At 37.9% G+C, this 22755-nt stretch overlaps 1 protein-coding gene and 1 long non-coding RNA gene across 6 annotated transcripts in view; one reads left to right on the top strand and one right to left on the bottom strand.

Moving 5' to 3' along the window:
• Positions 1-5341, bottom strand: part of LOC129394583 (uncharacterized) — a 71218-nt gene extending 65877 nt beyond the window's left edge. Inside the window, exons 1-2 of the long non-coding RNA XR_008621878.1 lie at positions 5229-5341; positions 542-662 (exon numbers count right to left, since the gene is read on the bottom strand). This is a non-coding gene — a long non-coding RNA (uncharacterized LOC129394583). The remainder of the gene's footprint in view (positions 1-541; positions 663-5228) is intronic.
• Positions 1-22755, top strand: part of DCC (DCC netrin 1 receptor) — a 1195251-nt gene that overhangs the window by 1113361 nt on the left and 59135 nt on the right. For all 5 annotated transcript variants that reach the window (XM_034943737.3, XM_003827228.5, XM_034943736.3 and 2 more), the window contains 2 exons: positions 5562-5788; positions 13875-13991. In XM_034943737.3, the coding sequence (XP_034799628.2) occupies positions 5562-5788; positions 13875-13991 (344 nt within the window). The remainder of the gene's footprint in view (positions 1-5561; positions 5789-13874; positions 13992-22755) is intronic.

Here is a 22755-nt window from a genome sequence, read left to right on the forward strand (position 1 = left end):
CTGGGTTCTACTGCTTCTATAGTAAACTAATCATATCACCTAAATGAAGACCCTTAATACTTGGGTGGCAGTTTCTTTAAATATAATGATAATTTGGGCTAAATGCTTTCTATCATTCTCTTTAGCTTTTTTTGTTGGTTTTTTTGTCCAGAGCCAGGTAACAATCTTCTACTTTTAAAACATAAAAATTCCCAATGGAATACTTCTAATTTATAGAATCACATGGTAGCATTAAGCTTTAAATTAATAGGAAATACAAATACTTTTGCAGTTCTTTTCAGTTATTTATTAAACTTTTTTACTACTGTACTTTGAAGAGACCCCTTCCACAGTTTCTATTAGTGAGATTGTCGTATGACATCTAATACAGAAAAAATTATGTTTTATGAAAACTTAAGGCTGGACACACCTGTAACCCCAGCCTTTTGGGAGGCCAAGACATGAGGATGGCTTGAGACCAGGAGTTTGAGACCAGCCTGGGCCACATAGTGAGACCTTATCTCTAAAAAATTTTAAATCAGCCAGATATGGTGGTGCTTACCTGTCTGTAGTCCCAGATACTCAGGAGGCTGAGGTTGGGGGATCACTTAAGCCTGGGATGTGGAGGCTGCAGTGAGCCATGATTGCATCACTGTACTCCGGCCTGGGTGACAGAGTGAGGCCTGTCTCAAAAGAGAAAAAAAGAAACAAAACTTAAGTTGATCTTTGTCCCTGTTTCTCTGTTTTTTAATAAGGCAATAACATTTTCTCGCCCAACATACGGAACACATGTTATTAGTTAGACTTTATCCACAGATACTAAGGACAAAAATATATGAAACTGAGCAAATCCAGGAGATCTAGAAAGCGTGGTTATTACATTTCTAAGGCAGTTACCTGGGTAGGTGATCTACAGTCTTGTCTGAATGCTTTAAATTTAAACATGTAAATAAAACATAAGGTGTACTTGTTAGAACCACTGGCTGGCTGGGCCTTCTATTTGACTTGACATGTAGACAGCAAGTTTTAAAGATTAGTATTCATTCAAATCTTGACAAAAATAATTATTTTTAGTACTGACGATGAAATGTCTAGGCTCTTAAATGAAATCTACAGTATTTTAACTATTATAGGTCACTTTTACTGATTTTTCACTTGTTAACATTTTAATTGGTTTTCAATATTCACCTCATAAGAGATTTGAACTATCAGCTACCTTAAGACTTCATTATATCTTAATTCCATCTCAGAATTTTTTCTGAGATATATTTGAGTATCTGGAATTTGACCTGGGTTTCTAATACAAATTTTTGGTTTTGTTTTTATTTTTATTCCACTAACTGCTATTAATCAAAATGGACAATTAGGGGCTAGAAGCCTTTGGAAAAGATTTGGAAAGAAAGCAGAGAAATGTTTATACTTATCAATATATCTTTTTCTGATTAACTTGTAATTATTTATTCACACTCGCTTCAAGCTTCCTTCCTTCCTGAAGACTTCCCCCAAACCCCTGGTGGGTCAGAATGTTCCTGCCTCAATCCCTATCAGATGTTGGGCATGTCTTTTAACCACAGGAATTAGTACAGCACTCTTTATTTGTCTGCCTAATAAAGTTGGGAACAACTTTAGCAGACGATGCCTGAGTCCGTAGTGGAAATTTAGTAATTTATTATGATGTGCCAAAATAACCTATATGGTAACAGCTGGATTTTAGAACTTCAATGGACACAGTCTTGCATAAAATGGACACTCAACCAATGTCAGTTTTTACTCATTCACATCCCCAGCATACTAATTAAAAGTGAAAAGGAAAAAAAACTCCCCTTACAGTAATAGGTTATGCATAAAGTAAGGAATGGGTAAACCAGTACAGAACCAGAGAAGAAGCTTTCAGATAAATACTTGCATGTCAATAATGGAAAGTAATTCTTATTATTTAATTCAAGTAATTATTGTGCACTTTATATGGGATCTGCATCATACAAAGTAACAAATCTGATTAATATTAACTCTCAAGTTAAAAATCTTTTTGCAATTTCCCACTGACTTCTTGATATTATTAAAAATGTATCTATTTGGGCCAAGGCCTCCTATGTTTTTGTCCCTTCTACTTTTTCATGCACACAACCTGTCATGCCACAGTGCATGCTCCTCATTCCAACAATGCAGAAATTCCCAGGAGCCATGCCATGTTAAAATCATTTTTTAAGCTTTCAGTGCCTCCCCGATCTTTACATTTGTAGTACTTAGCACATTTCTTGACATATAGTCAATCATCCATAAATATTGATTGAATAAATAAATAAGTGTTGTAAAACAATGGATGATGTTGAAGAAGTAAAGGAAACAGAGTTTGCTCCACTTTCACTGAAGGAACTGAATTATCACAAAGGCAGCAGCTGGACAGCTCAATAAGACACACGGTGATCAATGCCAAGGTGAGTGGTACAGGGAGAGATGAGGGAAATGATTTAGATTCTCTAAGATTACAGTGACCTGAGATGGTCAGGAAGGTTCCCTGAAGGAGAGAGTCTTGAAAGGAAACTTAAAGAATAAGTCATTTGTAAGTAAATAGGATTTTGAAGGCACTGTGGGCAGAAATTAAATAAGTAAACAAACAAAACAAAAAATAGAGCACCAGTACCTGACCATGCTGTGAAAGTTTTGCCATGATCTGAGAAGGAGAAAACAGAGAGCCTGGGAGGGTTCTTTGCTTTGCCTTTATCAAGAATACCTGGGGTAGAAGGAGACCCTCCTATTCTAGGGCTATTTTAGAAGCAGAAAGATGACTGCTGCCTGAGGGAAAAGATATATTTGGTATTTGCAGAGGGGCCAAACGTGAAATACTCTATGTCAAATAGAAAAACTAGCTTTAAAATACAAACAAAACCAAATAATTCACTATGATAGTGCTTCTTAAATTTTAGACAGATTCACCTGGAGAGTGTTAAAAGACAGACTGCCCCCTGCAACCAAGTTTCTGATTCAGTGGTTCTGCAGTGGGGCCTGAGAATGTGCATTTCTAACAAGTTCCCGGGCAGTGGCAGTGCTGACGCCTCTGGTTTAGAGACCCCACTTTCGCAACCACTGTACTAGGAGCACCTGAATACACATTTTGAAGAATCTAATGGTGAGACACAGGAACCGTGGGCTGCAATGAGCAGCAGTCATGTCAAGAACCAACAGATGGGTAGAAGGTCAAGGGTGACACCTGTTCCTATAGGTTTTAAGACAAATTTCAGACAATTTAATTATGAGCACATGTTAGTTTTATTACAAACCTGCTGTGGTAGAGGTTGGAGGGACAAAAGAAGGAGAGGCTCTCCAAGGCCAAAGATTTCTCCTTTAATAAGAGATACGATAGGAAATAAAAGTGGTTAGATGGTCATGGCTAGAATAAATACAAAAAGGAAATAAAGTCTATTTAGAGATCTTTAGCTTCTTGACTGACAGTCAGCTGGGTGGGTGAGCAGCTTCTTAGAACTGGTCTTGATCTGATTAAAATCCAGCAGAAAAATGCCTGTTCATTTTATGAGGAACTATAATTTCTTCCCCAGTGGAGATTATGAATCACAACATACAAAAAGGTTCTGCCAGGTTTGGAACTCTTTTAAAAACAGAAGCCATCTGGGGCTCGTTGGTACTGAAGTCATGGAAACTAGCAAATAAATGAATAAGTGAAAAGGCATGCTTGTAAGCAAGGGGAAACCAGAATTTGTAATTTATTGCTGGTTTCAATTTTATCTTGACTACTTTCTTTATTCCAGGTTATTTAAATATTGAGTTAAATAAGGAGTTTGGCTATGTTTTCCTGAATTTGGGAACTGGTACTTCTCTGTGTGCAGCCACACAGATGCTGGTGTTAAGTTATTTAGCATTTTGATCTTCTAGAAAGAGAGATAGCAGGGTGAAACATCCAAGTTTGAGAATGACATTACATTTTCTATGAAGTTACCAGGAGTAGATTACACAGGGAGCTGTGTGTGAGTTGCAGATCAGTTTGCTGTGGGCAAGTGAAGTATGCAGAAATGAATTCAGGAAATAAATGGTTATCGGTGAGTTGTTATCTTAGACACATAGACACTTAGAAAATAGGGGTTATTTCAGACCATTGTTTTAAAACATTGTGGGGCTGCCACCAGGAAATCAGCAAAGTGCAGGTAGTGTTATTTTTTCTCTGCTAAAATACAAAATAGATACTAGGTCTGGGATTCTTTATCTCCTATCCTCATCAGCACGCTTCAAGAAAGACAAAAAAAAGGATGTCAGGGAAAATTCAACAAATTACACCACCAAATATTTATTAATTACCTAATATTTACAAAGCTACTTATTCATCATCGGAAAACCAAAGCCACTCCAATGACTTTGCACAGGTTACAGGTGTTTTCACTGAGAGTAGCTTGTATGAACTATTGAACAGCCATGGAAGGTAGTTATTATAATAAACTGTTCACTGCAAATTAAGGAAGTGGGAAGTAGATGCTTCTCTAGTCTGCTGTCAAAACTAGATTTTAACAGTTTGCATTATTTCTTACAAGAGACATTATTTTTAAAGAAATAGAAGTTACAAGTAGAGATTTCAAAGTTATAAAACTAGGGAAAGGGTCAAAAACGATTTCTGAAAAGGACCAAATAATACATGGTTTAGGATTTTTGAGCCATATAGTATCTGTCACAACTATTCAATTCTGCCATTGCAGTGCAAAAATAAATGAGCTTGGCCATGTTCCAATAAAACTTTATTTACAAAACTAGGCTGTGGGCAGATTTGGCTTGCAAACCGTAGTTTACTGACCCCCTGCTGTAGAGAATGACTAACATGAACATTGTGTTACTTCACTTATCACACAGGGAACATTTAATCTCACTAGCCTCAAGAAGAGATTATCACCCCAAAAATAAATTTATAGTTGTTAAAGCCTTATTGAGGCAAATAAGAAACATGTGAAATACATTTTCAAACTGTGTTCTTCTCCTTTCAAAGGATGTGTCTCACTGTGTTTGAATCTGGACACTCAGTGATGCCAAGGCAAAAGTGTTTTATTCTCCTAAGAATGTCCTCATGCGGCCTTTTGTTTTCAAATAACAAGTTTCCCAGTTGCACATTAAATTATACAGCTGAGGTATAGACTTTCTTCTAAGACCTCATCTTAGCTATTGGCATAAATTCTGGCCTTTTAATTTCTATTTGCCCTTTCAAAGCAACTCCTTCATTTATCTCCTAAACAGATGTTGCCATCAGGTACCTTATGCCTGGCTCCAAAGATTGGCATATGGTTCCGTCTAACCCATTGTCACCTTGAGCATGAATCTGCAGCCGCTGAAGCTGGAGAAAGGAGCTCTCTGCCAGGAAGCCGAGGCCCTGGGGATTCAGCACTGCATCCTTTATAATGTGGTGAAGCTCCAGGGGGGAAGAGGAAAGGCAGCCAAGACGAGTCTGCCAATTCCTGGGTTTCACAAGGCTCATTCTGAGAGTCCTTTTGTTTCCTTTCCTGCTTCTAACTTGAATTGACTGATGAAAGAAAGGAAGTGCCATTGAATAGAGGTTCTCACATTTGCCTTCTAACTTTGTTCCATAGGAAACGGGCCACCCACAGTGCTGGCAAAAGGAAGGGCAGCCAGAAGGACCTCAGACCCCCTGATCTTTGGATCCATCATGAAGAAATGGAGATGAAAAATATTGAAAAGCCATCTGGCACTGACCCTGCAGGAAGGGACTCTCCCATCCAAAGTTGCCAAGACCTCACACCAGTCAGCCACAGCCAGTCAGAAACCCAACTGGGAAGCAAAAGCACCTCTCATTCAGGTAATTATCTTTTCACTGGCATTAGGGAAAACATACCATTCTGAACCCAAGGGAGTTTTTCACTCCTTTTATGGAAACGTCTTCCCCACTAATTTGCATGTCATTATGGGTCATTTATCAATAGTTAAATGGATCTAATATAAATTTGGTTGATTAACCAATTATATGTCTTTCTTCATCCTGTGACTTGATATAATTTTAATAATTCTTTTATAATTTTGATAATTCTTGAATTTTCTATGAGGTTGGAAGTAGGACAGTTGGGAAATACAGAAACTTAAATCCTAAATGGATTGACTGCTTTTTGTTAATTGTTAAACAAATGTTTTGTCAAGGCAATAAAATTTGAAGCCATCTGTACATTTTCCAGTTCCTTATTTCTATAGATAATTGAAAGTTAATTCTAAATTTACTGTCAATTCCCTGTTTTAAAAATCACATCAGGGCACTTGAAGTACAAAAAAACTGAATATTCTGTTACTTTAGCCTTGATTACTATGGAAATCAACTGTCATCCACATGCAGTCACCTTATGTGATCCCCAGACTAGTTTGATGGGATTCTGTCTGAAAACTGTGTTGTTATACAAAGGGATCTGAAAAAAAAAAAAAGCCTACTGTTCAATGAATTGGTGCAGAACAATCACTGGTGTCCAGGGATAAGTAAGAACACTAGAAAACAATTGTAAGATAGTTCACTTTCTCTGGGTCTTCATATTATCTAAGTGCTTATGGGAATCATCAACCAAATACTATCATCAAAAAATCCCTTGGTCTACTCATGATGTGATTATAGAATGAGGAGCTCCTGTTTTTTCTTTCTTTTTTTTTTATTATTTAAGTTTTAGGGTACATGTGCACAATGTGCAGGTTAGTTACATATGTATACATGTGCCATGCTTGTGCACTGCACCCACTAACTCGTCATCTAGCATTAGGTATATCTCCCAATGCTATCCCTCCCCCGTCCCCCTGCCCCATAACAGTCCCCAGAGTGTGATATTCCCCTTCCTGTGTCCATGTGATCTCATTGTTCGATTCCCACCTATGAGTGAGAATATGTGGTGTTTGGTTTTTTGTTCTTGCGACAGTTTACTGAGAATGATGATTTCCAATTTCATCCATGTCCCTACAAAGGACATGAACTCATCAATTTTTATGGCTGCATAGTATTCCATGGTGTATATGTGCCACATTTTCTTAATCCAGTCTATCATTGTTGGACATTTGGGTTGGTTCCAAGTCTTTGCTATTGTGAATAGAGCCGCAACAAACATACATGTGCATGTGTCTTCATAGCAGCATGATTTATAGTCCTTTGGGTATATACCCAGTAATGGGATGGCTGGGTCAAATGGTATTTCTAGTTCTAGATCCCTGAGGAATCGCCACACTGACTTCCATAATGGTTGAACTAGTTTACAGTCCCTCCCTCCAACAGTGTAAAAGTGTTCCTATTTCTCCACATCCTCTCCAGCACCTGTTGTTTCCTGAGTTTTTAATGATTGCCATTCTAACTGGTGTGAGATGGTATCTCATTGTGGTTTTGATTTGCATTTCTCTGATGGCCAGTGATGGTGAACATTTTTTCATGTGTTTTTTGGCTGCATAAATGTGTTCTTTTGAGAAGTGTCTGTTCATGTCCTTTGCCCACTTTTTGATGGGGTTGTTTTTTTCTTGTAAATTTGTTTGAGTTCATTGTAGATTCTGGATATTAGCCCTTTGTTAGATGAGTAGGTTGTGAAAATTTTCTCCCATTTTGTAGGTTGCCTGTTCACTCTGATGGTAGTTTCTTTTACTGTGCAGAAGCTCTTGAGTTTAATTAGATCCCATTTGTCAATTTTGGCTTTTGTTGCCATTGCTTTTGGTGTTTTAGACATGAAGTCCTTGCCCATGCCCATGTCCTGAATGGTAATGCCTAGGTTTTCTTCTAAGGTTTTTATGGTTTTAGGTCTAACATTTAAGTCTTTAATCCATCTTGAATTGATTTTTCTATAAGGTGTAAGGAAGGGATCCAATTTCAGCTTTCTACATATGGCTAGCCAGTTTTCCCAGCACCATTTATTAAATAGGGAATCCTTTCCCCATTGCTTGTTTTTTTCAGGTTTGTCAAAGATCAGATAGTTGTAGATATGTGGCGTTATTTCCTGTTTTTAAAGTGAATTATTTGAATGTGTTACTGTTTTACTGGACTGTGTCATCTCAGAATTGCATAAACAAGAAATACAAGTATTGATTGTCAACCATGGATTGTTGAATATTTCTTTTCAAGCTCTTAAATGATGTCTTAGGCAGATTTCCTAACTTCCTTGTCACTCCAGTTATTGAAGGACAGTCTAGTTCCATTAAAAACTATAATCTGAAATGTAATTAAAGATTCTCCTTTCTCATGCTCAGCTAGATATTTGGCTCTAGGGACTGGGGGTCAGAATTTGTTTACTCAATCCTCCAGTACATTGGAGTGAAATGGAATGGTGGGATTGAGAAGAAACGGGAACAAAGTCTGTTTCAGAAACACTGTTACATCTTTTCCCCTCCTCTCCACTTTTCCTGAGCATGTGAGAGAAGAGGGATGGAGTGAAGAGGGAGGGGAGGTGAGGAGAAAGAGAAGAAAGTACCATTTGAAGTTCTTCATAGCTTCTGTGGACACGTGGTCTAACCTCTATGTGGTATCCAAATTCTGGGTCTCTTATGAAACAGAAGTATGACTTATTTATGGCAGGGGTCCTCAACCCCTGGACCATGGACCAGTACTGGTTCATGGCCTGTTAGGAACTGGGCCATACAGCAGGAGGTGAGCAACGGGCAAAAGAGCAAAGCTTCATATGTATTTACAGCCATTCCCTATCACTCCCATTACTGCCTGAGCTCTGCCTCCTGTCAGACCAGCAGCAGCATTGGATTCTTATAGGAGCATGAACCCTATTGTGAACTGCACATGTGAGGGACCTAGGCTGCATGCTCCTTATGAGAATCTAATGTCTGATGATCTGTCACTGTCTCCCATCACCCCCAGATGGGACCATCTAGTTGCAGGAAAACAAGCTCAGGGCTCCCACTGCTTCTACATTATGGTGAGTTGTATAATTATTCCATTATATATTACAATGTAATAATAATAGAAATAAAGTGCACAATAAAGGTAATATACTTGAATCATCCTGAAACCGTACCCTGCCCCCTGCCCCCAGGTCCATGAAAAAATTGTCCTCCATGAAACTGGTCTGTGGTGCCAAAAAGGTTGGGAATGGCTGCTTTGTGGGGCCTTGTAGACCAGGCCCAGTTCCACGATGGGAGACATGAAATCCAGGCTTACCACCTAGCACAGCTCTTCCTCTTCCCTCATGAGGCCTCTGGGAAATTCCAGCAAGGGGACTCAAGCCCAGCCAACTTTTCACATGCCCACTTGGCCCACAAGAATCTCCTATATCCTTGCCAGACCCAATGGTGAGAGAGCTTGCGCTCTACCACTGGCCCTCTCTCAACCTTGCTCTCTTCAATTACTTTTTCCTCTGCTTAGATAGACTCGGGGTAGAACAGCAAGCCCACTGCCTAAACAGGCTTTCGCCTGGGGAGTGACAGAAAACAAATCCCTTTTGCAGGAACCTCCATATTTTACAAGTGATTCTTCTTCTAGCTTTGTTCTTGACTGGTGAAGAACAAAAATTAAAAAAACAAAATTCAACATAAGTGAACAGCATTACCAAGAAACATTATATTTAACAATGGGGTTCCTGAGTAGGCAATAACTATGTAAGGAGAGATTACTGTATGTTAAATTCTATGATTTGGACTTTTATACATTATTTTGCCTAATCTTCACAGAATACTTTGAGGTAGATGCTATCATTCTTTTCATATAGTAAATGAAGTAACCAAATTAAGAAGGGTTAAATAATGTGCCCAGATTTCAGAGCTAGTATCACAGCCAGGACCAAAAAAATCTGACCCCAAATTAATGTTTTGTTGATCCAGTTTCAATTAACTCATGTAATACTCTTATATAAGTACTTTTCTTGTTTTGTGCCCATGAAATTAGCTTTTTGGATAAAACCAGAAATTAATTTACAGTATTCATACTTTAGCTATGGAAAAGAGAATTGAATCAAGCAATTGCTGCGTAAACAACAACTAATTTTATTGAGAGTTAATTTTTTATTTCACTCATTCTTCCCTACTGCTGGTATGCAAACTGCTTAAACAAAACCTACTTCATTCTCTAACCACAAAAATAGAGGATGCCACTAAAATATCTAGGAATTAAGATGATAAGTCATTGCTTCATGATACATCTCTTCTACATCTAGTGGATTTCAAAATTATTTTCTTTACTTAAAAGTTTACAATAAAGAAACGAAAGAGTTCAGGTCTATTTGATCTCTAGGACTTATAAATAGAATTTACTTTCTTGAAATGGATTTATCCTAGTCTAATTTCACTACAGAAGCACCACAAGATTATGTTACTTAGTTTCACTTTGGAAGAATGAACAAGTAAATTTCAGCATGTGGCATTTGGTAGTATTCAATTTTTAAAAATGTTCAATTCAGTGAATAACATCTATAAAAGAGCTACATAACACCAAATGGGCAATGTGATTTAACACTTAACTTTTTATTAGTTACTTTGAATTATATACATGTCTATTAAATCCTGTATTTACATTTCCCAACCTCATTTGGACCAATGGTAAATAATGTCAGGTGGCAAGTTTATGAGACAAGCCACAAAGTGTTACTACCAAAAAATTTTATGCTTCAAAAAAAGTAAAAGGAAAAAATCTTGTTTAACTGTTCAATGAATTCATGTAATATCAAGCGCAGTCTATTTTTAGAATTAAAAAAAAAACTGAAAACCCACACACAGACACCCAACAATATCAAAGGACTTATTTGAAAACTATGTTACCACCGGGAGCTGTGGCTCACACCTGTAATCCCAGCACTTTGGGAGGCCGAGGTGTGCGGATCACCTGAGGTTGGGAGCTTGAGATGAGCCTGACCGACATGGAGAAACCCCTCTCTAGTAAAAGTACAAAATTAGCCAGACGTGGTGGTACATGCCTGTAATCCCAGCTACTTGGGAGGCTGAAGCAGGAGAATCGTTTGAACCTTGGAGGCAGAGGTTGCGGTGAGCTGAGATCACGCCACTGCACTCCAGCCTGGGCGACAAGAGCGAAACTCCATCTCAAAAAAAAAAAAAAAAAAGAAGAAAAAGAAAAAGAAAACTGGTTGGATCTAGAGGTACTTTTTTGGAGTGGCAAGAAGAAGCACATTAGATAGTGTTTTAATGTTTGCTTCTACTGTCAAACATAATTTTGAAAACTAAAGAGGAGGAAAGTCTGTTGTATTTAATTGATATTTTCACTCTTTCTGTTGTTCATTTTTCCTGTTTGATTGTCTGAGATTCCTCTTACTACTTCCTGCTTAGAGAAATTCCATTAGCTTTTTTTTTTGATGGTTTATCTGCTTGAGACAAATTCTCTTCATTTTCCTTCATTGGACAATGACTTGATTTCACCTTCATTCTTGAAGTACATTTTTGCTGGATATTGTTAACCCAATTCTGTTTGGTAGTTCTCTTTTGCACTTGAAAAATGTGTTGGATACTTCTGGCCTTCATGATTCCTGATGAGAAATCTGCTGTCATTTGAATTGTTTTACCCATATAAGTTGTTTACCTCTCACTACTTCTAAGTTTTTTTGTTGTTCTTTAGTTTTAAGAAGCTGAACTGTGATGTGTCTGGTATGGATTTCTTTGGTTTTATCCTGTTCAGGGATTACTGAATTTCTTGAAACTATAAGGTTTATTTATGTCTTTTGCCAAATTTTGGAAATATCAGCCCATAATTCTTTAAATATTTTTCAGTTTCACACCCTTTTTCCTCTTTTATTGACTCTTTGGACGCTATAATTTTTCCCCAAAATTGATGCTTTTCTATTCTTTTTATTTATTTATTTATTTATTTACTTACTTGAGATGGAGTCTCACTCTGTTGCCCAGGCTGGAGTGTAGTGGCACAACCTCAGCTCACTGCAATCTCTGCCTCCCGGGTTCAAATGATTCTCTTGCCTCAGCCTCCCAAGTAGCTGGGACTACAGGCATATGCCACCACTCCCGGCTAATTTTTTGTATTTTTAGTAGAGACAGGTTTTCACCATGTTAGCCAGGATGGTCTCGATCTCCTGACCTCATGATCCATCCACCTCAGCCTCCCAAAGTGCTGGGATTACAGGCATGAGCCACCACGCCCAGCCAAAGCGATGCTTTTCTAATGTTGCCACTTTATTTCTTTTAGTTTATTTTGTTTTTAGAGATGGGGTCTCACTCTGTTGAACAGACTGGTCTCAAAACATCCTCCTGCTTAGGCCTCCATAACAGCTGCAATCACAGGCATGAGCTACACACTCAGTGGTTGCCATTTTAAAACCCACACACTTTTAAATGCTCTGGTCTCCTAGGAAACTTTTTCAGTATTTTTACCATTAGGGTGTACTTCTTTGGTAGATGGTTTTAGGTCAGTCTTGTGATCCTTATTCCCCTCTTCTCTCTTCTATACAGACTTTCCAGATAGCTGGCTTTTCACAAAGACTTTGTGGCTGTAGCTTGAGAAATAGCTTTGCTAGAAAGTATTATTTCTCTTTGTACTTACAGGAAATTTGAAATGTATCCTCTTTTCTGTTTTGTGATTCTGCTGAAGGAGTAATATTTGCATAGTTCATTTTTATTTTTATTTTTTGAGACTGAGTCTCTCTCTGTCACCCAAGCTGGAGTGCAGTGGCGCAATCTCAGCTCATTGCAACCTCCGCCTCCTGGGTTCAAGCGATTCTTCTGCCTCAGCCTCCCAAGTAGCTGGAACTACAGGCAGCCACCACCACACCCAGCTAATTTTTGTATTTTTAGTGGAGATGGAGTTTCACCATTTTGGCCAGGCTGGTCTCGAACTCCTGACCTCAAGTGATCCACCCACTTTGGCCTCCCAAAGTGCTGGGATTACAGGCGTGAGCCACCACGCCTGGCCAGGTTTGCATAGTTTACTGTTTTATATGATTCTGTGTAGTTTTTGTAGGATATGTGGACAGAGTTAGATTTAGGAAGCTTCCATGACTTCACCTATGTGGACTTCTCCCAGTATAATTTTTTGTTTTAAATTGTATTAATTATACTGTTAATTTTTTAAAAAATGCATGCATATGATAAAAAATAAAAAGAATAAAAAAGTTTCAAATATAGTAAGTACCCAAAATAGTAAAACATATGTTTGCCTCTTCCCTATCCCAAATTCCTAATCCCTTTCGCAAAAGGAAAACAATGTTAAAAATTTTGTGTATAACCTTATTACATAGATATAGGTGTGTACTTATATATATATATATATTCATATACACATAGAAATGTGTGTCACAATATGGTTTTATATGCATACTACACAAATGGGAACATACACTATTCAGAACTTCAGTTTTTTTAATACATATAATTAACTTTTCAAATCTGCATATATCCATTTTTTCTAATTTTTAGTGACTCTTTAGTATGATATTTTATGGAATCCTGATAAATTTATGTTAATATGTCTGATCTTATTTTTGAAGAATGCAGTTTATTTCTTGTGGGTTTTTTGTAATAAAATTTAATATGGTTGGGCTTAAAGTATTAGTTGAATGAATTCTAGTAAATTAATATAGTGGAATATTACATAGCTGTTAAAAATTATACTGAGTTATGTATTAACAGAGAAAGATTTTTGTGTTACCTTTTATAGCAGGTTACAAAAAGTATGCATGATATAATGCCATTTTTGAAAACTATATTAATGTATGCTCTCCCACTTTCACATTTATAAACATATGGAAAAATTATAAGCATCAAAATATAAATAATGGTTTATTGTATGCAATGAGTTTAGAGTTTATGGTTAATTTCATTAAGATTTGTACAATGAAATAGATTCAGGTAACAAGAAGGTAGATACTATCATAGAAAGCATCTGTAAGACTGAAAAGGCATTGGAATGGCTGCTAGAAATTATGTAAAGTGTTGCATCCTTGAAGAGGGCATGTTTCTCAGGAGTGTATATTTTTTAGGTCAAGATACTGAGGAAGCAGGGAGCTCTATGTCCACTCTGGAGAGGTCGCTGGCTGCACGCCGAGCCCCCCGGGCCAAGCTCATGATTCCCATGGATGCCCAGTCCAACAATCCTGGTGAGTCAATATTGGTGCCACAATGAAGAAATGAAATGCTTTCTGTATGTGTATCTTTTCTATAAAAAATCAAATTATCAAAAGTAATTAGAATTTTCCCTGAACTTTCTGGACAAATGGAAACGAGGAATGACTAAAACCGTATCATTAATAATTTGAAGTCCAAGTCTTCATTCGTTACTGTATTTTTTTGTATACAATCAAATGGTCGGTTGGCAAACAGATGGATATATATTTAAGAAATTGTTTGTAAAATATATGAATTCACATAAAAGAGCTGATATATATTTTAATATTATTGATCTTATTCTAATAATCATCTCCATAGTTTTTTATTTATTTATTTATTTATTTATTTATTTATTTATTTTGAGACAGAATCTTGCTGTGTTGCCCAGGTTGGAGTGCAGTGGCACGATCTTGGCTCACTGCAACTTCCACCTCCCAGGTTCAAGCGATTCTTATGCCTCAGTCTTCCAAGAAGCTAGGACTACAGGCATGCACCACCATGCCCAGCTAATTTTTCTATTATTAGTAGAGACAGGGTTTTACCATGTTGGCCAGGCTGGTCTCTAGCTCCTGACCTCATGTGATCTGTCTTCTTCAGCCTCCCAAAGTGCTGGGAATATAGGCATAAGCTACTGCACCCATCCTCCATAGCTTTTTAAATAAACTTTTTAATGAGTCTAATTCTCACACTTAAATAATCTAGCTCCTTTAAAGCAGATGTTGACAGACACCCACTTACTACACACCCCTTGTTGAAGTTTTCTGTCATCCTCCCACATTCACTGAAGATATTATTATCTGGGAATCATTTCCTTTCCAATTACTTCTATGCTCAGTCTTGATAATTACAGTATTCATGCAGATAACCCATCTGATACCCTAGATGGTTAGTTCCTCTATGTTGCCTGCAAAGATATTGATTCCTTCCCACCTCAATTCATAAATTCCATGTCACACCAAATCAAACCAGTACAAGATCTCAGTTCCTATTACCTTATTAGTTCCCTGCTCACTTTATTGCCCCCTTGCCATCAATTCTTCAATCCCACCAGGACCTCCAATCCATTAACTCTGCCATTTCTTCCCATCCCTCATCCCCTTCGTGTCCTCATTTATCTGCAAGCTTAACTTAGGTTTTATAGTCACTTATTATCTTCAGTCTCATCTCCCTTGATCCTCCTTCCCCATCTTACTCACCTGAAAAAAACCTGGTTAAATAAGCAGCTCCCCAATTCTTACCCCATTCCCTCATAGCTAAATGTATCTGGAGAAAAACATATAGCCTGCTTACTGAATATTTATGACCAAAAGTCCAAGGTGAGCTCTCACTATTTGGAAATGACACTGTATTTCTCTAGTGGTTCATAGTTACACTTTATAAGATGAATGTCTTATATGTATTCTTACTTTTCAGATTTCAGTATCTCCCATCTTTCCCTATTCTTAGCTAATAATCTTATATCAGGAAGAAAAGAAAAGCATTCAGAAAGTGGTATCCTTGTCCTTCCATCAAATCTGATTGATCTGTTAGTGCTGCTCTCTGAGTGTCTTGTTGAAATCCCCTCTCACCCATTTAGGGACTCTTCTGTAATTACTCCTTCCCTTTCCTGCATCATTAGTTTTTTTTCCCTTATTTATCACTGCAGTAAGCATACAAATAATATTCTGTCATAACTCCTGTTTTATAACACTCAATGCCACTTCCCCCTCCAATTGAAACCATATTTACTGCAAAAAATTTCTAAATTATCTGCACTTTCTCCTCTTTCTAAGCTTTCTTATTAGTTTTAATAAGATTTTTACAGTCACTCTCCACTGAATCCATGATTGCCAAGGTTGTCAATAATCTCCACATTGTCAAATCCAACGGTCAAGTCTCAGACTCTCAGAAGCAGTTGACATACGTTCTCACTTATTTCCCTGAAACACTTTCTCTTTGGCTTGCAATGTACTAGATGCCCCTGGTTTTCTTCCTACCCTTCTGGCTGCTTCTCCTCAGTAGCCTTCATTTATTTCTCTTCTTCCTCCTGATCTCTAAGAGTCAGAGAATGCCCCAGGGCTCAGTCTTCAGGTATCATCTCTTTTCTCCCTACACCTGCTTCTTAGATAATGTCATCTAGTATCAATGGCCTTAAATATTATTAAAATGCTGATGAATCCTGGAGGACATTATCCTGAGGCAGGATCTCTAGGGCAAGGGCAAAATGCCACCAGTCTTTGCTAAAACATAGCAAGAGTCTCCTTTGCTTCATTTCCCAATAATTTCCTCATCACCATCTGAGGACACCTCAGTCTGGACTTCATTGTCCATATCACTACAAGCATTTTGGTCAAAACTGTTCATCAAGTCTCTAGGCAATTCCAAACTTTCCCACATCTTCCTGTCTTCTTCTGAGCCCTCCAAATTGTTCCAACTTCTGACCATTACCCAGTTCCAAAGTCACATCCACATTTTCAGATTATCTTTATAGCAGTGCCACACTCTTTGTGGTACCAATTTACTGTATTAGTCCATTTTCACACTGCTATAAAGATACTACCGCAGACTGGGTAATTCAAAAACAAAGGAGGTTTAAATGACTGAAAGTTCCGCATGGCTGAGGAGACCTCATGAAACTCAGAATCATGGCGGAAGGTGAAGGAAAAGCAAGTACCTTCTTCACAAGCCAGCAGGAAAGAGAGAGAGAGAGAGAAAACGAAGGGGGAGGAACCCCATATAAAACCACCAGATCTCATGAGAACTCACTCACCATCACGAGGAACATGGGGGGAACTGCCCCAATGAGCCAATCACCTCCCACTTTGTCCCTCTCTTGACATGTGGGGATTACAATTCGAGATGAGATTTGGGTGGGGACACAGAGCCAAATTATATAAATCAACTTACTCTGTTCAGAAACTCTAGTTTCATGCCTCTTCATTCTGATTTCCTTATACCCTAAATTCAGTCTTTTACCAAATTATTGTTTTCAAAACATTTCCCAAATTTGACCACTCTTTTCCATCTTCACTGTTTTGCCCTTATCCAAGCTACCATCATCTCTTACAGATTACTAGACTACAGCAATAAGCTTGTAACTAGTCTCTTCTTTAGCTTTTTGAACAACAAAAAACTATTCATAAGTTTTGTGGGTACATAGTAGGTATATATATTTATGGGGTACATGAGATGTTTTGATACAAGCATGCAATATGTAATAATCACATCGTGGAGAATATGGTATCCATCCACGCAAGTGTTTATCCTTTTTGTTAAAAACAATCCAATTATACTCTTAGTTATTTTGAAATGTACAATTAAGTTATTATTGACTACAGTCACCCTGTTGTGCTATCAAATAGTAGGTCTTATTCATTCTATTTTTTGTACCCATTAATCTTCATTAGCCTTTGCCCTTACAGTCAATTGTCTACACAGCTGTCTCTCAATATATAAATTAGATAATGTTGTTCCTCTGTGACTTCCATCACATGTAGAAACAAAATCCACTAATTTTACTATGTCCTACAAGGTCCCATGTGATTTAGTCTCTGGGTTTATCCCTCACTTTATCTCCTATTGCTCCTTTCTGTAATTCATTACAATCATGTAACCTTCCCCTGTGTTCCTTGGATAATAGGCATATCTCAGTTCAGGGAATCTGCACTTGCTGTAGTCTTTGGGATCTCTTTTTGCAGATATTTACATGTCTTATCCCCCATTTCTTTCAGGTCTCTATTCAATTACCACCTTTATAAGCAGGTCTTCCCTGACCATTGCCTAACCACAGCATCTCTGGTCACTCTCTCTACTTCTCTATTATGCTTCATTTTTCTTTTTTAATGCATTACACTATTCTATTTGTGGTTTTGTGTTTGTTATTTATTTGCTTCCTGTATTTTAATATAATCTTTATAGGGGCAAGGATTATGCCTATTTTGGTCATTTTGAGTCCCCAATACCCAGAACAGCACCTGGCACATGGTAGGCATGCACTCAATACCATTTAGTCAAATGAATGAATTAATAGTTGTTTCTTTTTACTTACCATATGCCACATCCTCCCTATGCTCCATTACATCTTCTCTCAATTTTACTATAATAAGTGCAAAAACTTACATAGCATTTATAATGAATGCCAGCTGTTCAAGTCATGTAGTAAGCACTATTGTTATGCTTCTCATTGTTAGGTTTTCTCATTTACTAGAGAGAGAAGAAAGGATTGGAGAGTTTAACTAGCTAGCAGTCACACAGCTAGTACGTGCTATAGCCAGAATTTGGACTCAAAAGGTCTGATTTCAGAGTTCAGTGTTCTTAATCATTATGCTCCTAGCTGTCATACCCTGTGAAGCTATTGTCCTTTTTCTTTTATACCTTTCACTACTGAGAAAGATACTGTGCACTTAGTTGCCTTTTTTCCCCTCTAGTTGCACTCCTCTTGTATTAATAACTAAGTTCTATCTGTGCCAATCATTTTTGCTTTCTTCTCAAACATTATTGTGCTTTAGAATCTGTGGAGCCTTCCTGTCCCATCTAATTAGAAATATCTTCCTCATCTAATAAATTCCCATATTTCACAGTATCTTTGAATCCCTGGCTATCCTCCCATTCTCAACTCTTTTATGTCTTCTTTGTGACTTCACATCTAAACTGCCAAGACAGCTTCCTAGCTAAGTCTTCCCGGCTCTAGCATCTTCCAGACTCTTAGGCATCCTGCTTGCCAGATTTCTTCCTAAAACAAGTTAAACATGGCATCCCACCCCATACATTTCTCCAGTGGCTCCCATTTGTCTGCCAAGAAAAACAAAACCAAACAAATTTTTAAAAACGTTTTTAGCATATCATATTGGAATCTAGATTTCTGTTACTCTATCCTTATATGTACCCAGACTCATGCTAAGGTAGACTCATTGCTGATCCACAAATATGCACTGTCCTTCATTTGTTTTTTCCCTTTACATATTTCTTTCCTTTGGAAATGACTCAGTGGATAGCTCAACCTAAGAAGTTTTATGTATCCTCCAAAGACCAGAGTAGATACTGATGCTCTTACAAATGCTTTTCTGATTACTCCATCTAGAAATAATGACTCCCTTTTATATGTTTGAATAACATGTTCTTGTAGCACGATATAGCATTTATTACACACAATACTGCCTTATATGCTTAGGCTTTCAAGTACAAATCTTCCCTCCTCTAACAGCTTGTGAATTACTTCATGATAAGGATGTAATGTATCTAATTCATCTTCATAGTCACACATTTTATTGTTTAGTACCTAGCACAAAATTGGTGCTTGCTAAATATCTGTTGAATGAAAAAACAAATAAATGTATTATTAAAATGCCTCCCTTATGTTTGTAACACATCGATGTTTGGCGAGCTCTTTTTTTGTCAGTTATAAATAGCATGTCGTCTAACAAAATTGTCTGATGTATTAAGAGCAGTTAAACTTGTTTTCATTAAACAGAAAAGGAAATAAGAGGCTTAGAAAGAGAAAGAAAATCTAACAAGTATGAAAATTTTTAATATTATTCACTTGGTAAATACCTTGCTAATTATTATTTTCATTTAATCCTCACAATATTATCATGTGGTAAGATTATCCTGATTTTACACATGGGAAACAGCAACTCAGACAGCTTAAGCAACATCCTCTAGGATACCTGGGCAACCTCAGAACCTCTACGGTATACTGCTTTTCCAAAGATAAATATGGCTTTTATCTCCTAAATTATTCATATCCTTTTATTCTTCAAAAAGATTTTCTGAAGGTGCTATCTCCATTGTCTAAACATGGAAGCTGAGGCTCTGAGAGTCTGAACTTGAAACCTCTGCTTGATCTATCTACTCTACTATATTGCTTCATACTGTTATCTTGAGCTCTGAGTTTTTGTATGCCTAAAATAACAAATCTTCTCTTACTTAGTGACTTATTCTACATGAATGTAACCCATAAAATTACCAGAAATTAATTTGTTATTTTTTGTAATTATCAGATAACAACACACATATGGTTTTAAACCATCACATAGTTTTCCAAAATTTATAAGAATATTCTGATTCAGCAATTCCATTCCTAGATATATTCTACTCTTGGATATGTACCCAAGGGAAATATATAAAATATTAGTCAACAGGTGCATATAAGAATGTGGGTTATTTGTAATATCACATCTTCATTACAATAAATGAATATAGTATATTCATATAGTGGAGTACAATGCAGCAATAAAAATAAACTAAAATTATACAAAACAATATGGATAATCTCATGGGTGTAAATTTGCAATAAAGAGACCTGATGCATCTATATAATTCAATGTATGTAAAATTAGAAAATCAGTAAAATAATCCATGGGGTTTAATATGGTTTGGCTGTGTCCCCACACAAATCTCATCTTGAATTCCCATGTCTTGTGGGTGGGTCCCAATGGGAGGTAATGGAATCATGGGCAGGTCTTTCCTGTGCTATTCTTGTGATAGTTAATAAGTCTCACAAGATTTGATGGTTTTGAAAATGGGAGTCTCCCTGCACAAGCTCTCTTCTCTTCTCTGCTGCCATGTGAGACGTGCCTTTCACCTTCTGCCATGATTGTAAGGTCTCCCCAGCCACATGGAACTGTAAGTCCAATAAATGTCTTTTGTAAATTGCTCAATCACAGGTATGTCTTTATCAGCAGCGTGAAAATGGACTAATACAGTAATTGGTTCCGGGAGTGGGGCATTGCTGTTAAGATACTCAAAAATGTGGAAGTGACTTTGGAGCTCAGTAAGAGGCAGAGGTTGGAATAGTTTGGTGGAGGGCTCAGAAGAAAACAGGAAAATGTGGGAAAGTTTGGAACTTCCTAGAGACTTGTTGAATGGCTTTGGCCAAAATGCTGATAATGATACAGACAATGAAATACAGTCTGAGGTGGTCTCAGATGGAGATGAGGAACTTGTTGGGAACTGGAGCAAAGGTGACTTTGGTTATGTTTTAGCAAAGAGACTGGGGGCATTTTGCACCTGCCCTAGAGATTTGTGGAACTGAACTTGAGAGAGATGATTTAGAGTATCTGACAGAAGAAATTTCTAAGCAATAAAGCATTCAAGGTGTGACTTGGATGCTGTTAAAGGCATTCAGTTTTACAAGGGAAGCAGAGAATAAAAATTCAGAAAATTTGCCCCCTGACAATACAATAGAAAAGAAAATCCCATTTTCTGAGAAGAAATTGAAGCTGGCTACAGAAATTTGCATAATCAATGAGGAGCTGACTGTTAATCCACAATATCATAGGGGAAATGTTTCCAGGGCATGTCAGAAGTCTTCACAGCAGCCCCTCACATCATGGGTCTGGAGGCCTTGGAGGAAAAAGTGGTTCCATGGACCAGGCCCAGGGTCTGTGAGCTGCGTGCAGCCTATGGACTTGGTGCCCTGTGTCCCAGCTGCTCCAGCTGTGGCTGAAAGGAGCCAAAATAGAGCTCAGGTCTTGGCTTCAGAGGGTGTAACCCTCAAGTCTTGGCAGCTTCCTTGTGGTGTTGAGCCTTCCAGTGCACAGAAGTCAAGAACTGGGGTTTGGGAACCTCTGCCTGGATTTCAGAGGATATATGGAAATGCCTGGATGTCCAGGCAGAAGTTTGCTGCAGGGGTGGGGCTCTCATGTAGAACCTCTGCTAGGGCAGTGCAGAAGGGAGATATGGGGTCAGAGCCCCCACACAGAGTCCCTACTGGGTCACCATCTAGTGGAGCTGTGAGAAGAAGGCCACCATCCTCCAGACTCTGTAATGGTAGATCCACTGACAGCTTGCACTGTGCACCTGGAAGAGCTGCAGACACTCAATGCCAGCTCATGAAAGCAGCTAGAAGGGAGGATGTACCCTGCAGAGCCACAGGGACGGAGATGCCCAAGACCATGGGAACCCACCTCTTGCATCAGTGTGACGTGAATGTGAGACATGGAATCAGAGGAGATCATTTTGGAGCTTTAAGATTTGACTGCCCTACTGAATTTCAGACTTGCATGGCGGCTGTAGCCCCTTTGTTTTGGTTAATTTATCCCATTTGGAACGGCTGTATTTACCAAATGCCTGTAACCCCATTTTATATAGGAAGTAACTAACTTGCTTTTGATTTTACAGGCTGATAGGTGGAAAGGACTTGCCTTGTCTCAGATGAGATGTCGGGCTGTGGACTTTTGAGTTAATGCTGAAATGAGTTAAGACTTTGGGGGACCATTGGAAAGGCATGATTAGTTTTTAAATGTGAGAACATTAGAAATGAGAGGGGCCAGGGGCAGAATTATATGGTTTGGCTGTGTCCCCACCCAAATCTCATCTTGAATTCCCATGTGTTGTGGCAGGGACCTGGTGAGAGGTAATTGAATTTCGGAGCCAGGTTTTTCCCATGCTGTTCTCATGATAGTGAATAAGTCTGACAAGATCTGATGATTTTAAAAATGAGAGTCTCCTTGCACAAGCCCTCTTCTCTTTTCTGCTGCCATGTGAGATGTGCCTTTTCCCTTCTGCCATGATTGTGAGGCCTTCCTAGCCATGTGGAAATGTAAGTCCAGTAAACCTCTTATTTATTTATTTATTTTTTTTGTAAATTGTGCAGTCTTGGGTATGTCTTTATCAGGATCATGAAAACAGACTAATACAGGGTTAGAATTCAGGAGGACAATTACTTTTGATGGAAGTCAATTAGTGGACCAGAAGGTACTATAGGGCACATTCTCATAATGTGTTATTTCTTGTTCTGAATTACAGATGCCAGGCATTTCACTTTGGAAAAAC

The sequence above is a fragment of the Pan paniscus genome, chromosome 17 (assembly GCF_029289425.2).
Source record: "Pan paniscus chromosome 17, NHGRI_mPanPan1-v2.0_pri, whole genome shotgun sequence".
Taxonomy (NCBI): Eukaryota; Metazoa; Chordata; class Mammalia; order Primates; family Hominidae; genus Pan; species Pan paniscus.